This window comes from Notothenia rossii, assembly GCF_949606895.1.
Source record: "Notothenia rossii genome assembly, chromosome: 7".
Classification (NCBI taxonomy): Eukaryota; Metazoa; Chordata; class Actinopteri; order Perciformes; family Nototheniidae; genus Notothenia; species Notothenia rossii.
The window spans coordinates 84486793-84503379 of record NC_136905.1 but is presented as its reverse complement, the minus strand read 5'-3'; the positions used below and the strand labels follow the sequence as shown (position 1 = coordinate 84503379).

Sequence of the window (16587 nt, the reverse complement as noted above, 5' to 3'; positions counted from 1 at the left end):
GTGTGGGGTCTGGAGGACGGGGTGACGTGGTCTCTGGAGCGGGTGTGGGGTCTGGAGGACGGGGTGACGTGGTCTGTGGAGCGGGTGTGGGGTCTGGAGGACGGGAGGACGGGGTGACGTGGTCTCTGGAGCGGGTGTGGGGTCTGGAGGACGGGGTGACGTGGTCTCTGGAGCCGGTGTGGGGTCTGGAGGACGAGATGACGTGGTCTCTGGAGCGGGTGTGGGTGAGGAGGACGGGGGGGGTGCTGTGGTCTCTGGATCGGGTGTGGGCGAGGAGGACGGGGTGACGTGGTCTCTAGAGCGGGTGTTGGGTCTGGAGGACGGTGTCTCTGGAGCGGGTGTGGGTGAGGAGGACGGGGTGCTGTGGTCTCTGGAGCGGGTGTGGGGTCTGGAGGACGGGGTGACGTGGTCTCTGGAGCGGGTGTTGGGTCTGGAGGACAGGGTCTCTGGAGCGGGTGAGGGGTCTGGAGGACGGGGTGACGTGGTCTCTGGAGCCGGTGGGGGTGAGGAGGATGGGGTGCTGTGGTCTCTGGAACGGGTGTGGGGTCTGGAGGACGGGGTGACGTGGTCTCTGGAGCGGGTGAGGGGTCTGGAGGACGGGGTGACGTGGTCTCTGGAGCGGGTGTGGGGTCTGGAGGACGGGGTCTCTGGAGCCGGTGGGGGTGAGGAGGACGGGGTGCTATGGTCTCTGGAGCGGGTGTGGGGTCTGGAGGACGGGGTGTCGTGGTCTCTGGAGCGGGTGGGGGGTCTGGAGGACGGGGTGTCGTGGTCTCTGGAGCGGGTGTGGGGTCTGGAGGACGGGGTGACGTGGTCTCTGGAGCGGGTGGGGGGTCTGGAGGACGGGGTGACGTGGTCTCTGAAGCGGGTGGGGGGTCTGGAGGACGGGGTGACGTGGTCTCTGGAGCGGGTGGGGGGTCTGGAGGACGGGGTGACGTGGTCTCTGGAGCGGGTGGGGGGTCTGGAGGACGGGGTGACGTGGTCTCTGGAGCCGGTGTGGGGTCTGGAGGACGGGGTCTCTGGAGCCGGTGTGGGTGAGGAGGGGGCAGCCCAGTTCTGGATATATTGCAGATTATTTAGAATGTTGGCTGATGAGCCCTCCAGGAGAATGTAATAGTCTTTATAAGTAATTGGAATATTGATATAAATTGGAAACGGATTAATGTTACGGATGTTCTTTCAAAAGTTCAGGTGTTCTTTATTTTCTCTAAACACGTAAGTCCTTCTAACGGATCCTTATCCTGAGACTTTGAGACCCAAACTAAATGCAGATTACTTCATTCATTTAATTTCCGAAAAGCAATGAAAAAACCTGAATTTAATTTTTTTCTCATTTACTTAAAATGCTGAAATGATTTTCAACACTGGATCCAGAAATATAATCTAATTAATGTATAGTTATTTTTTAAGACACTTTAAAGACTTTTAGGAAATACCTTTTTTATGCTATACTCTTTATCTTGTATGATGGGAGTACGGTGATACAGAACGAGATCATATTGTTTGGCTTCACTTTTTATTACTTTAGGGAAATAGTAGATTTCAGTGATCCGACCAACGCCACATAATTAATGTAAGGAACAGATATAATATCTAACAGCTAATAACATGTACAAAAGCAGAGCATCATCATCATCCTCATCCTCATCATCATCAGTGTTCGGAGGCTAAATCTTAAAACCAAAGCATCTGCTGCCGAAGATTAAACCGCGGCCAAAAACACAAAATACTTTCCTTAATCTGGAAATCCACAACTGGAAATCTCTACCGGCAAATCTGAGGAGGACAAGCTGCCGTGGGTTTGTTGTTGTTGCTTAAAATAAAGCCTCATTCTCAGAATTAAGATAAACAAGGAGACAGAAACGAGGAGACAGGAAAAAGGAGTCAGAAAAGGAGACAGGCACAAGGAGTCAGAAAAAGGAGACAGTTGGCGGACAGACGTTCCCTCAGCGGGGAATCTTCTGGGTTTTATTGGCAACGACAAAACTTGGTACAAAAAGTGCTTTCTGGAGCTGCAGGGTCTCAACATGCAGACCGGACCCGGACTGAAGAACCGGAAGAATCAGTGTCTCAGACTCTGTGTTTCAGACTCTGTGTTTCAGACTCTGTGTTTCAGACTCGTCTCTGTCAGTGTTTCAGACTCGTCTCTGTCAGTGTTTCAGACTCGTCTCTGTCAGTGTCTCAGACTCGTCTCTGTCAGTGTCTCAGACTCGTCTCTGTCAGTGTTTCAGACTCGTCTCTGTCAGTGTTTCAGACTCTGTGTTTCAGACTCAGTGTTTCAGACTCGTCTCTGTCAGTGTTTCAGACTCGTCTCTGTCAGTGTCTCAGACTCATCTCTGTCAGTGTCTCAGACTCGTCTCTGTCAGTGTTTCAGACTCGTCTCTGTCAGTGTCTCAGACTCGTCTCTGTCAGTGTCTCAGACTCGTCTCTGTCCGTGTCTCAGACTCGTCTCTGTCAGTGTTTCAGACTCGTCTCTGTCAGTGTTTCAGACTCTGTGTCTCAGACTCGTCTCTGTCAGTGTTTCAGAGTCTGTGTCTCAGACTCGTCTCTGTCAGTGTTTCAGACTCTGTGTCTCAGACTCGTCTCTGTCAGTGTTTCAGAGTCTGTGTTTCAGACTCGTCTCTGTCAGTGTTTCAGACTCTGTGTCTCAGACTCGTCTCTGTCAGTGTTTCAGACTCTGTGTTTCAGACTCGTCTCTGTCAGTGTTTCAGAATCGGTGTTTCAGACTCGTCTCTGTCTGTGTTTCAGACTCGTCTCTGTCAGTGTTTCAGAATCGGTGTCTCAGACTCGTCTCTGTCAGTGTTTCAGACTCGTCTCTGTCAGTGTTTCAGATTCTGTGTTTCAGACTCTGTGTTTCAGACTCGTCTCTGGACCTTTATTTTGTAAATACTTATTTGTTCAGCTATAGAAAGCCAAGTAAACTTAAGGGGCTCAAGTCATTATAACAGCTTTTCTCATATTACTGGTATTTGCCATCAAATAACAATAAAACATTTTTTTTCTTTTCTTGGTCTAGTCTTGGTCTAGTTTTGGTCTAGTTTTGGTCTAGTCTTGGTCTAGTCTTGGTCTAGTTTTGGTCTAGTCTTGGTCTAGTCTTGGTCTAGTCTTGGTCTAGTCTTGGTCTAGTTTTGGTCTAGTCTTGGTCTAGTCTTGGTCTAGTTTTGGTCTAGTCTTGGTCTAGTCTTGGTCTAGTCTTGGTCTAGTTTTGGTCTAGTCTTGGTCTAGTCTTGGTCTAGTCTTGGTCTAGTTTTGGTCTAGTCTTGGTCTAGTCTTGGTCTAGTTTTGGTCTAGTCTTGGTCTAGTCTTGGTCTAGTCTTGGTCTAGTTTTGGTCTAGTCTTGGTCTAGTCTTGGTCTAGTCTTGGTCTAGTCTTGGTCTAGTTTTGGTCTAGTCTTGGTCTAGTCTTGGTCTAGTCTTGGTCTAGACTAGGTCTAGTCTTGGTCTAGTCTTGGTCTAGTCTTGGTCTAGTCTTGGTCTAGTCTTGGTCTAGTTTTGGTCTAGACTTGGTCTTGTTTTGACTCCCTGTTGTCCTGTTGTTGGATCTGAACCTGAGTCTTGTTCCACTTGGACCTCAGTCCTGGTCCAGGTCTTTACATCTGGGCCCTGTATTCACATGTCATGCACGCAGTCGTACAGCAGCATTCACAGAGAGCAACGAGAAGAAAAGCTTCATGCAAAATGTGGATGATCTCGTCATCGTAGTGGAAATCAGGCACTTCATCATCAGAGCATCACATCTGACCCCACGGTCTCAAACTGAGCATGCACACGTGTTCACAGATATACGAATAGAAACCCTGGGAAATACTAATAAGAACATTAACATGTACTATTTTAGAAAATATAGAATAGATATTACAGATTCTGTACAGCAACTCCACATGCATACAATATAACAGTTTGTGCAGTAAATATAGTTCATGTCACTTTCCACGCTCACATTGAAGCCTGCAGAAGAAAAGTGCTGATGTTAAATATTAGGGTAACGGTCAATATCAGCATTTTGGGGCTTAATCGCTGAAATACGACTTTTTTTTCTGGAATAAACAGTTTCTGTGCCATTTTGTTGTGCTATGATTTTCGTTTGATGAAATGATGATATTCTGCTGTTAAAGTGACAGTTTGAGCCCAAAGCTTGACGCAACAGATGCTCACTGATGGTTTTGGACTCTGCCTAGGTACATTTTAACTCAACACTCCCATATTTTCATCTTTGAGGAACACAAACACTAACAAAAGCTCTCCAACCTTTGCAGGAAGTCCTTGAGAATTGAACAAAACGTCGATCCGTTTGCAGCACTCCTATTCCTCACACTTTTTCATTTATACCTGAAGTACTCTCCATCTCCGTCTCCATCTCCTTCTGAACACACACAGCATGTACAGCTTGTTTCCTGCCATCACACAGAAAGAGTCCATTAAACCGTGCCCTCTTGTTTTCAGGCTTCACTGCTGGAAACGTCCCTGAATGAATAAATAAATCATCGTGTTCTCATTTGAACGGAGAGAAGTGTTTCTGATGTGGATCGTCTGTGTTTATCTTTGACCGTCGTTATTATTGAATATTCATGAGCTTCGAATGTCTGAGCGTTAGCCTTCACCTGTTTCTCTGTAATATGATTTGATTCTGTGTGTTTTAGTTTTGTGCTGATCACATTTCTTTATATTCTGTGTGTTTTATTAGGCATTTTAGTCTGAGACTACGGTGGCCAGCAGGTGCCAACACGTCACAAAACATTTCCATTTGGAGAAACGCGCTGCAGTTTTAACATCAATGCAAATAAAGAAATCACAAATGTGCCGAAACACATGCTAAGTTTAAGTGTTTATTTGGTTATTAAAATATGATTTGGTTTGACAAATATGCAAACCTGGAAACACGTGTTTTCGTGCTCACAAATACATTGTATTTATGTCTAGTATAATGCAGTATGTTGAGGCTGAAGTGTTTATCGAATCGTAAAACCATCCCCAAAAGCTCTGGATGGCTCAGGGCTGTTCTAGGGACAGAGGTCATTTGTGATTTGGGTGAACTGACCCTTTAAATGTGCATTAAACATTTGAATATGAGCATCAGCCTTTAAGTTCATTTTTTCCGCTTCACTTTCTCAAATCCAACCTGTTCTAGTTCCCGGTGTGTGTGAACGTATGTCGAGGAGTTTGGAGTTACGGCATCTCTCGAAGCAAACATATATCATATATAATCCTCCCCCCAGCCCTTATGACTCAACGGCGCTGCAAGAGGACGAGCATTATAGCATTAGCGTCATCACACTCTACATTTCTACAGCTGTAACTACCAATTACAACAGAGCCAGTGTGTAGGCAAGAGCAACACACACACACACACACACACACACACACACACACACACACACACACACACACACACACACACACACACACACACACACACACACACACACACACACACACACACACACACACACACACACACACACACACACACACACACACACACACACACACACACACACGGTACAGCTGCAGAGAGATATTTTTAAAAGCCTCTTTTCAGCTCAGCGTTGATGGGTGTTGAAATGAGCTTTGAATGAGCCTTTGCCTTTTGAAGGAGGCCAAATCACAGAATTCAGTGTTGAAGAGATATTTCTCGTTGTGACGGGGGTTAAGAGTCTCCAGCTGCTGCTACTTCCTGCCCGTAGTAAAATGCACGTGTCGAGAGAATATGAATGAGTGCTGAATGTGAATGAGACGCCTCCTTCCTCCTCCACTCGAATCACAAAACCTCTTCACTTCTACCGCCTCGTGAGTTTCCACGCTCAGCATTTGATCCTTTAGTGGTAACGGTGATGCTAGTGAGGTGTCATCAACATTTTGAGCGTATGAGCACCAATTCTTATGAAAATCGACAAAGAAAATAACAAAATATGGACCTCTCTACCCACTACTCTTGAGTGAATATTAGAGGTGGGATTTAACCACATTTCGCATTTGGCAATAGATGTGTCAATCATTGGCTTGTTTACGGAGAATACGAATGAGACGCCTCCTTCCTCCTCCACTAAACATCTTCACTTCTACCGCCTCGTGTGTTTCCACGCTCAGAATTTGATGGTCACGTGAATCTGTAGTGGTAGAAAGCACGTACGGGTTTATATCAAGATATTTTGCACATTTTAACCAGATTTTAAGAACATTGGGCAAATAAGATATCTTCCTGAAGCACTCATTCCTGCCCGTTAAGCTTCTTAACACTCACATGTAACGTAATATACTTTTAAATGTTGGCCATGACGTTGTGCAACAGGTCTCCGTTGTCAGTATGTGTGTATTGTGTTGATCAAACGGTGCGTGAGTGATGTATGTATTTCAATGTGTTTTATGTTTGTAAGAGTCCAGAACAAATGTCCTCAAGGGGACGTTGAAGTATATCGTATCGTAAACAACTTTATTTTACGCCTCCAATAAGACGTGCCAGCGGCAGACTTGCTGTCCTCGACTCTCCTTCATATCCTGCCAGTGGATCTGCTCCTCCTCTCCGCTGCTGTTCTGACCCAAAGCGATCCACCCCACCATCTCTTTGCGCTTCATGCTGCGTCGGTTATAGATGGAGACCAGCAGGGTGACGTCCGACAGCTGGAACAACGCCACCTGGAACACGAAAGTCTCCTTGTAGACGGGGTTGGGCTGTCCGCGACGCACCGACGTTTTACAGCGAGAAATCTCCTGACCCACCGAGTTCAGAAGGGTCAGACGTCCATAGGTGTCTGGAAGAGGGAGGGAGAAGAAGTTAGAGGTCACCTATTGTGCAAAATCCAAATGAGTCCCCTCTGTGTAAAGAGACTCTGAAACAGGAACAAAGACCATACTTGCCAACCTTGAGACCTCAGAAATTGGGAGCATTTCAAAATGTAAAATGGCGGGGGGGGGGGGGGATGCTAGTGGATCGCCGGAGCTGTTAGATTAACATTAACATGCTTATTGTAGTTGTAAGTGCACTGCCTTGCGGCCTGTAGCACCGTCCTTGATGGAGCATATGTGTGGGCTGGACCTTTTTTTTCAGGAAAGGAGTGAGCAGAGAGTAGAGTAGTTGTCGATTCTTATTCTGTACGTGTTACCATGGAAACCAAACAATAGTGTAGCTGTATTAAAGTCCGAGTGGAAACAGTCCTGAGTAAATCTGATTTTGTCAGAAATCGGGAGAAATGCGGGAGAAATATGACCCCGGGAGGAAACCGGGAGAGGGCAATGAAATCGGGAGGGTTGACAAGTATGACAAAGACCCATGGAACACTAATGTTACACCGGAGAAGGCTCATAGGTGTCTGGAGGAGGGAGGAAGGAAAAGTTAAAGGGGAGGCGTGTGGTGCAGTGGGTTGAGCGTTGGTGTTCGGATCAGGGGGTCACAGGTTCAAACCCCACTGCAGTCAGCATGTCGTTGTGTCCCTCAGACACTTCACCTCAAACTGCTCCTGTGGGGATTGTCCTCAGTGTTGAGTATGTAAGCGTCTAACATGTGACATGTAAAGTTAAAGGTCACCTATTGATCAAAAAATAGTTTTTTTAATAATCTGTGGTTAATCGTTACACAATCAAAGGTTAAGCCTTAAAGTGGCAGTCAATATTTTGGAAAATATATTGTTTATTATTTTGTAGTTTACACCGTAATTACACTGTTATAGCACCGATTTTACAGCCTGTAAAATAAATGTATACCCCAGGATACGGAAAACATTTAAGGGTTAAAAAACTAGTATACACTTTTTTAGGGTGAGATGAATTGTTTGCATGAAGTCCAACAATTTTCCGACACCGAGCTAAAGCATCAACAAAAAGGTAACACGTGTTAACCTTTTTCTGTCCAAACAGGATTCAAATCCATGTTCGATTGTCACAAACATAGCTCAGCACTTCTGCATTGTCTGCAAGTGTGATATTGTTATGGCTGGGATCGAACCGTCGACCCTCTGATTGGTAGATCCTTCGTTCTATTACTCGTGAATCATTATCCGTTTGGCTATAATATCTGTGTGTGTGTGTGTGTGTGTGTGTGTGTGTGTGTGTGTGTGTGTGTGTGTGTGTGTGTGTGTGTGTGTGTGTGTGTGTGTGTGTGTGTGTGTGTGTGTGTGTGTGTGTGTGTGTGTGTGTGTGTGTGTGTGTGTGTGTGTGGTCTCACTGCTGACCTGGGGGTCTGTTGATGGCCAGGTTTCTGAAGTGGCTGCCCTTGATGAGTTCCACAGACATTCGTCCTGTCGTGGCGTTGTAAGTGATACCGACCAGCAGCTCGGGGACGCCTCCGTGTGTCAGAGACTGAGTGGAAGAGACGCTGTCGCTCTGAGAAACTGCAGAGGGACTCAGCTGGGAGTCCAAACTCTGAGGAAACACAGAGACAGAATCACAGTTTGAAACAATCGCTATATTACAAACAATCCCTCGAAAAAAAGCAAATGGATCGAAGGCAAACACACGTTTTGTTCAGCAGGATATCTCCACACTTGCAATTGGCAGAAGTAAAAAGCTAACGTTGGGCTATAAAGGAACTACAGCACGGTCACATGACTTCATGTCAACACCGCTAAGCTAAAGGTGGCTAATGTTGGGCTATAAAGGAACTACAGCACGGTCACATGACTTCACGTCACCACCGCTAAGCTAAATGAGGCTAATGTTGGGCTATAAAGGAACTACAGCACGGTCACATGACTTCACGTCACCACCGCTAAGCTAAATGAGGCTAATGTTGGGCTATAAAGGAACTACAGCACGGTCACATGACTTCATGTCAACACCGCTAAGCTAAATGAGGCTAATGTTGGGCTATAAAGGAACTACAGCACGGTCACATGACTTCACGTCACCACCGCTAAGCTAAAGGTGGCTAATGTTGGGCTATAAAGGAACTACAGCACGGTCACATGACTTCACGTCACCACCGCTAAGCTAAAGGTGGCTAATGTTGGGCTATAAAGGAACTACAGCACGGTCACATGACTTCACCTCACCTCCGCTAAGCTAAAGGTGGCTAATGTTGGGCTATAAAGGAACTACAGCACGGTCACATGACTTCACGTCACCACCACTAAGCTAAAGGAGGCTAATGTTGGGCTATAAAGGAACTACAGCACGGTCACATGACTTCACCTCACCTCCGCTAAGCTAAAGGTGGCTAATGTTGGGCTATAAAGGAACTACAGCACGGTCACATGACTTCACGTCACCACCACTAAGCTAAAGGTGGCTAATGTTGGGCTATAAAGGAACTACAGCACGGTCACATGACTTCACGTCACCACCGCTAAGCTAAAGGAGGCTAATGTTCGACGCTGCTGTTTTCATGGCACATAGAAGCTTCAGACATTCACCAGTGGAGTATTTACTGACATATTTTATATCGTAGGACAAAGAAAGATAAAAAGTCACCTTGAGGTTGCTGCGAGGCTCCATTATCAGCGTTGTCTCCATCGTCCCTCCGCTTGGATCCATCCCCGCCAAACGAAGCACTTTCTCCCCCATCATCTTCTCGCGGGACATCCTGGAAGCTCCGAGTGCATAAAGCCTGAATCTGATGGCCGACATCTGCATCTCGGAGGCATCGAGGCGCGAGAAGCGAAACGTCTCGTTGAAATGTGGCAGAGATCCTTTCTGCATCGTGGTCTTGTGGCGCTGCTTCTTTGAGGGAAGAAGCACCATGTGCACCTGTAAGAAAGAATCAATGTATTCTACATCAACATGTGTCCCCTCTTCTTCATGTCTCTTCTACATCAACATGTGTCCCCTCTTCTCCATGTCTCTACATCAACATGTGTCCCCTCTTCTTCATGTCTCTTCTACATCAACATGTGTCCCCTCTTCTTCATGTCTCTTCCACATCAACATGTGTCCCCTCTTCTCCATGTCTCTTCTACATCAACATGTGTCCCCTCTTCTTCATGTCTCTTCCACATCAACATGTGTCCCCTCTTCTCCATGTCTCTTCTACATCAACATGTGTCCCCTCTTCTCCATGTCTCTTCTACATCAACATGTGTCCCCTCTTCTTCATGTCTCTTCTACATCAACATGTGTCCCCTCTTCTCCATGTCTCTACATCAACATGTGTCCCCTCTTCTTCATGTCTCTTCTACATCAATATGTGTCCCCTCTTCTTCATGTCTCTTCTACATCAACATGTGTCCCCTCTTCTTCATGTCTCTTCCACATCAACATGTGTCCCCTCTTCTCCATGTCTCTTCTACATCAACATGTGTCCCCTCTTCTCCATGTCTCTTCTACATCAACATGTGTCCCCTCTTCTTCATGTCTCTTCTACATCAACATGTGTCCCCTCTTCTCCATGTCTCTACATCAACATGTGTCCCCTCTTCTTCATGTCTCTTCTACATCAACATGTGTCCTCTCTTCTTCATGTCTCTTCTACATCAACATGTGTCCCCTCTTCTTCATCTCTCTTCTACATCAACATGTGTCCCCTCTTCTTCATGTCTCTTCTACATCAATATGTGTCCCCTCTTCTTCATGTCTCTTCTACATCAACATGTGTCCCCTCTTCTTCATGTCTCTTCCACATCAACATGTGTCCCCTCTTCTCCATGTCTCTTCTACATCAACATGTGTCCCCTCTTCTCCATGTCTCTTCTACATCAACATGTGTCCCCTCTTCTTCATGTCTCTTCTACATCAACATGTGTCCCCTCTTCTCCATGTCTCTACATCAACATGTGTCCCCTCTTCTTCATGTCTCTTCTACATCAACATGTGTCCTCTCTTCTTCATGTCTCTTCTACATCAACATGTGTCCCCTCTTCTTCATGTCTCTTCTACATCAACATGTGTCCTCTCTTCTTCATGTCTCTTCTACATCAACATGTGTCCCCTCTTCTTCATGTCTCTTCCACATCAACATGTGTCCCCTCTTCTCCATGTCTCTTCTACATCAACATGTGTCCCCTCTTCTCCATGTCTCTTCTACATCAACATGTGTGCCCTCTTCTTCATGTCTCTTCTACATCAACATGTGTCCCCTCTTCTTCATGTCTCCTCTACATCAACATGTGTCCCCTCTTCTTCATGTCTCTTCCACATCAACATGTGTCCCCTCTTCTCCATGTCTCTTCTACATCAACATGTGTCCCCTCTTCTCCATGTCTCTTCTACATCAACATGTGTCCCCTCTTCTCCATGTCTCTTCTACATCAACATGTATCCCCTCTTCTTCATGTCTCTTCTACATCAACATGTGTCCCCTCTTCTCCATGTCTCTTCTACATCAACATGTGTCCCCTCTTCTTCATGTCTCTTCTACATCAACATGTGTCCCCTCTTCTTCATGTCTCTTCTACATCAACACGTGTCCCCTCTTCTTCATGTCTCTTCTACATCAACATGTGTCCCCCTTTCTCCATGTCTCTTCTACATCAACATGTGTCCCCTCTTCTCCATGTCTCTTCTACATCAACATGTGTCCCCTCTTCTCCATGTCTCTTCTACATCAACATGTGTCCCCTCTTCTTCATGTCTCTTCTACATCAATATGTGTCCCCTCTTCTTCATGTCTCTTCTACATCAACATGTGTCCCCTCTTCTTCATGTCTCTTCCACATCAACATGTGTCCCCTCTTCTCCATGTCTCTTCTACATCAACATGTGTCCCCTCTTCTCCATGTCTCTTCTACATCAACATGTGTCCCCTCTTCTTCATGTCTCTTCTACATCAACATGTGTCCCCTCTTCTCCATGTCTCTTCTACATCAACATGTGTCCCCTCTTCTTCATGTCTCTTCTACATCAACATGTGTCCCCTCTTCTCCATGTCTCTTCTACATCAACATGTGTCCCCTCTTCTCCATGTCTCTTCTATATCAACATGTGTGCCCTCTTCTTCATGTCTCTTCTACATCAACATGTGTCCCCTCTTCTCCATGTCTCTTCTACATCAACATGTGTCCCCTCTTCTCCATGTCTCTTCTACATCAACATGTGTCCCCTCTTCTCCATGTCTCTTCTAAATCAACATGTGTCCCCTCTTCTTCATGTCTCTTCTACATCAACATGTGTCCCCTCTTCTTCATGTCTCTTCTTCATCAACATGTGTCCCCTCTTCTCCATGTCTCTTCTACATCAACATGTGTCCCCTCTTCTTCATGTCTCTTCTACATCAACATGTGTCCCCTCTTCTTCATGTCTCTTCTACATCAACATGTGTCCCCTCTTCTCCATGTCTCTTCTAAATCAACATGTGTCCCCTCTTCTTCATGTCTCTTCTACATCAACATGTGTCCCCTCTTCTTCATGTCTCTTCTTCATCAACATGTGTCCCCTCTTCTCCATGTCTCTTCTACATCAACATGTGTCCCCTCTTCTTCATGTCTCTTCTACATCAACATGTGTCCCCTCTTCTCCATGTCTCTTCTACATCAACATGTGTCCCCTCTTCTTCATGTCTCTTCTACATCAACACGTGTCCCCTCTTCTTCATGTCTCTTCTACATCAACATGTGTCCCCTCTTCTTCATGTTTCTTCTACATCAACATGTGTCCCCTCTTCTTCATGTCTCTTCTACATCAACATGTGTCCCCTCTTCTTCATGTCTCTTCTACATCAACATGTGTCCCCTCTTCTTCATGTCTCTTCTACATCAACACGTGTCCCCTCTGTGGAAAGAGACTCTGAAAGTTTCAGGAACAAAGATTCTCTCTCTTTTTGATCCATTTCTATAAAAACCTGTCTGAAAATGAGCTGATCAGATTTTGGCCACTTGATGATGTCATAACGATGTTTTGTCTTGTGTAACCATTAGCCAATCAGCAACCAAGGTAACCCCCCCCCCCCCCCCCCCACACCTTATCACCTGAATCTCCTCCTAGAGCTCCATTGAGTTCTTTGTAACCAAATGTCTCTCAGAGGGGCGTGGGGAGGGGCTCCTTATTTTCATCTAAAGTAACAGACACAGAATCAGCACTTTGGAAACAGGGCTGAAACAGAGGGGGTTGTGGGTAATGCTGCAACGATCTGATTGGTCAAGCTTTGGAGAAGCTTCCTGGTCTAACTCTCGGTCTTCAAACTAAAGACTCACCTGCCAGGAGTCCATGCCGCTGCGAGCTTTATCTGGAATATCCCGGGCAGCGATCACAGAAACCAGAAGCTTCTCCGTGTCCGCGCGATACTCCAGAGAGAGAACCAGATCTCCACATTTAGAGATGGGGGGTCGAGAGGAAGAGCTCAGCGGCTCAGAGGAGGGCTCATCCTGGGGAGGCTGGGAGAGAGAGGAGGCATACTTTAATTTCTTTGTGCATAATTCAGCATTGACTTTGAGAGCTGGTAAATGGAGCTGTTTGCTATTTTCAATCTCTATGCTAACCATATCTTATAGCTTACCTATATTGTATGTTGCACTGTTGGAGAAGCCTAGGACTAAAGACTGTCATCACCAACAACTACTCTGTCGTTACAATGCATCAGAGGTAGGGACTCGAGTCACATATTTTTTGACTTGAGACTTGCTTGACTAACATTGATAAAAGACTTGACTTGACTTTGACTTGGTATTCATGACTTGAGACTTAAGCTTGAGACAGATGACTTGAAAGGACTTGACTTTTTTTAATTAAATATCTGCATTTGTTTTGGTAGTGAGATATTACATTTAGTTTTTTTGAAACGTGATTGGGTGATTATAGCGCCATGCACGCAAACCTGGCAACCCACTAGACGGCAGGAGTCTCAGTTAACATGGCAGCGGCTAGCTTTACTCCAAAAATAGTGAAGTTTGGATTCAAGGATTATTTTGTCGATGACGGTAAGAAGAAGAGAACAGCGGTATGCAGGGTCTGCAGCATAAAGTTCAGTGACAGGACCACCACAACATCCAACTTCATTCGTCACTACAAAAAAACCACAGAGAAAGGTAGGCTACGTGACTGTGTTGTGTTAGCTAGAAAGCTAACGTTAAGTTTAAGCTACGTTAGACTTGGTTTCAAATCGATTAAGCAAAGAGAAGACAAAACGGTAAATGAACACTAGAACCTCCAAGGGATTCATTTTGACTAACCCTGATACTGAGAGAGAGAGAGAGAGAGAGAGAGAGAGAGAGAGAGAGACTTGACTTGCTTGACTCTCACCACATTGACTTGGGACTTGCTTGATACTTGTAGGTCAAGACTTGAGACTTGCTCATGACTTGCACATGTAGGACTTACTCCCACCTCTGCAATGCATATTTAATAACACGTTTAAATATCTATTTCGACAAAAACGAGATATAAAAAACCAACACTCGACCTCAGCTCTCCACCAGAAAGTGAATAAGTGCCAACCTTACATGAAAACACTTAAATCAAAATCGGAATTTGACAACAAGCCGATAAAAAAAGCCACAAAACTACAAACTTCAATCAATCAATCAAAGCGTATTCATGAAGTACCGCATACTATGATTACAGCTTCTTCAGGGGATGGTAAAGAAAGATGCTAAGTGAAGGAAGAGACAAAGACAGAAGACAGACTCTCTCCGAGGCGTTATACGTCATGTCAAATCTTGCCAAGTATATTTGTCTAATTTCTAGTCAGAACATGTCGTTACACTTGATATAAGACTTAAAGGTCCCAAGTCATGCTTCTCTGGTTCTGACCCGTCCCCTTGTGTTCTGTAGCTTCTGCATGTAAACGGTCTGCAGAGTCTCAAACCCTCAGAGTACACCCTGTAGGGAGTAACACTCTAACACAGAGAGACCTGTCTATGCTGCCCCAGAACGCCTCGATGGACATTTCTCTTTTTCTATTGTTTACTTCCTGGGTATAGTGACGTATTTCGGGTACAGTGACGTTACGTAACGGCTCCGCAGATTGGTCCAAAAGAACTAATCCGCGGAGCCGTTACGTTTGGACCAATCCGTGGACTTCCTCACACACACACAGCTGTCTCACTGGTGTGGGGTCGGCCTTGGCACACACACAAACTCCCAGCCAGGCTGCGGGTGTGTGTGTGTGTTTCGGGCTGGGTTTCGCTGTCTCGCAGACGGCCACTGGGCTCACAGGGAGGGGGGGGGGGGGGGGGCAGGAGCTCCAACAAGCCGTGTAGGACAGAGAGTGAATACACATACTATACAGAGATGCTGTATGAGAAGCCAATGTGAGTTTGGAATATTGAACAATGTGAATCTATTCTAGCAGACCTCAACAATGGAACTATGATCAGTAGAAATGTCCGTGACATGGGACCTTCCAATAACTGAAGTCTTGTTTTTAGACAAGGCATCTGAAGCATCTTTTTAAGTCAAAGTCTCTTAAAAACATCTTCTTTTATCTCCAGCTACCATCAGAAAACAGAAAACAGAAAACAGAAAACAGAAAACAGAAAACAGGAAACAGGAAACAGGAAACAGAAAACAGGAAACAGAAAACAGGAAACAGGAAACAGGAAACAGAAAACAGAAAACAGAAAACAGGAAACAGGAAACAGAAAACAGGAAACAGAAAACAGAAAACAGAAAACAGGAAACAGGAAACAGAAAACAGAAAACAGAAAACGTCTGAGCATTTCTGTCTTTTTTTTTTTTTCAAATTTCCTGATTCTGCTCAAATATAGTTCAAAATAAGTTCTCCCAGCTAAACACAAGATCTCATTTCTCTAATGATCCATCTTTACTTCAAGAACTCTCACCAAGCCATTTCTTCTATTGGCAGATCTGTTCACTTATTAAAAGAGAACACATTGTTTTTATTATTCACTTGTTTTGGGAGCAGCTTTCCCCGTGCAGATCTTCTCCAGCTGACTTCAGGGTTCGTGTTATTTTTAACTACATCTGAACCGAGTCGTCTCTATTTATAGCTCTACACACAATCCTCTGAGAGGAAGGCGACAGAAGAGAAGAAGAAGACGTGCAAACAAAGACTCGCTTCCTGATCCCGAGCGTGGCGATAATCCCCTCAGCTCCACAAACAGATCCTTTCTGTAAACAAACTTCAGGATCAACAAATCCTCTGAAACGAACCCAGAGAGAAATCGTTTCAAACACACGGATTTATGTCATTTTCACAATGGAGTCTATTTCTGTATCAAAGGAAGTGTTTTCAAAGTATCTGCAGCAATCCACTCCTGTGTCATCGAGGAGGGGACTTTGAAAATACATGATATGAGTAAACTTTATATTAAGCTGTTATTTTAAACTAGTTCCACCTTTTAAATATTTACTTAGCAGATTTCTCGTCTACTGAGAGTAGATGGTTATAAACACGTACAATCACAGAATGACTCACAAAGGTTAAGAGGCTCAAACAATCAAGAAACATGGACACCTGATTAAATAATTTAACCTAAATTACGGGTAATGATTATTAATCATAACATGTTTCAACTTGTTTAAAATAAATGAATTTGAAGGGGATGTAAAATAAAAAGTACATTAATAATAAGCAGCTGTTTCTGAGGGAGCTGCAGTTCAAAGTATTAGATTTAGAGCAGATGTATGGTCAATTAAAATATGTATAAATTAATTCCAAACCCTGATATTTACGTGGACTTTTTGAGGGGTTTAGGGTTAAAAACTCATGCACACTACATTATTTTACAAACAAGCATTGCATGGCTTTCGCAGCTCCTAAACTGCACAC

At 44.9% G+C, this 16587-nt stretch overlaps 1 protein-coding gene across 1 annotated transcript in view; it reads right to left on the bottom strand.

Moving 5' to 3' along the window:
• Positions 1 to 1907: 1907 nt before the first annotated feature.
• syt16 (synaptotagmin XVI) overlaps positions 1908 to 16587 on the bottom strand; it is a 21416-nt gene continuing 6736 nt past the window's right edge. Inside the window, exons 2-5 of the mRNA XM_079693331.1 lie at positions 13052 to 13231; positions 9399 to 9674; positions 8162 to 8351; positions 1908 to 6745 (exon numbers count right to left, since the gene is read on the bottom strand). Coding sequence (XP_079549457.1) covers positions 6432 to 6745; positions 8162 to 8351; positions 9399 to 9674; positions 13052 to 13231 — 960 coding nt within the window. The 3' untranslated portion in view covers positions 1908 to 6431. The remainder of the gene's footprint in view (positions 6746 to 8161; positions 8352 to 9398; positions 9675 to 13051; positions 13232 to 16587) is intronic.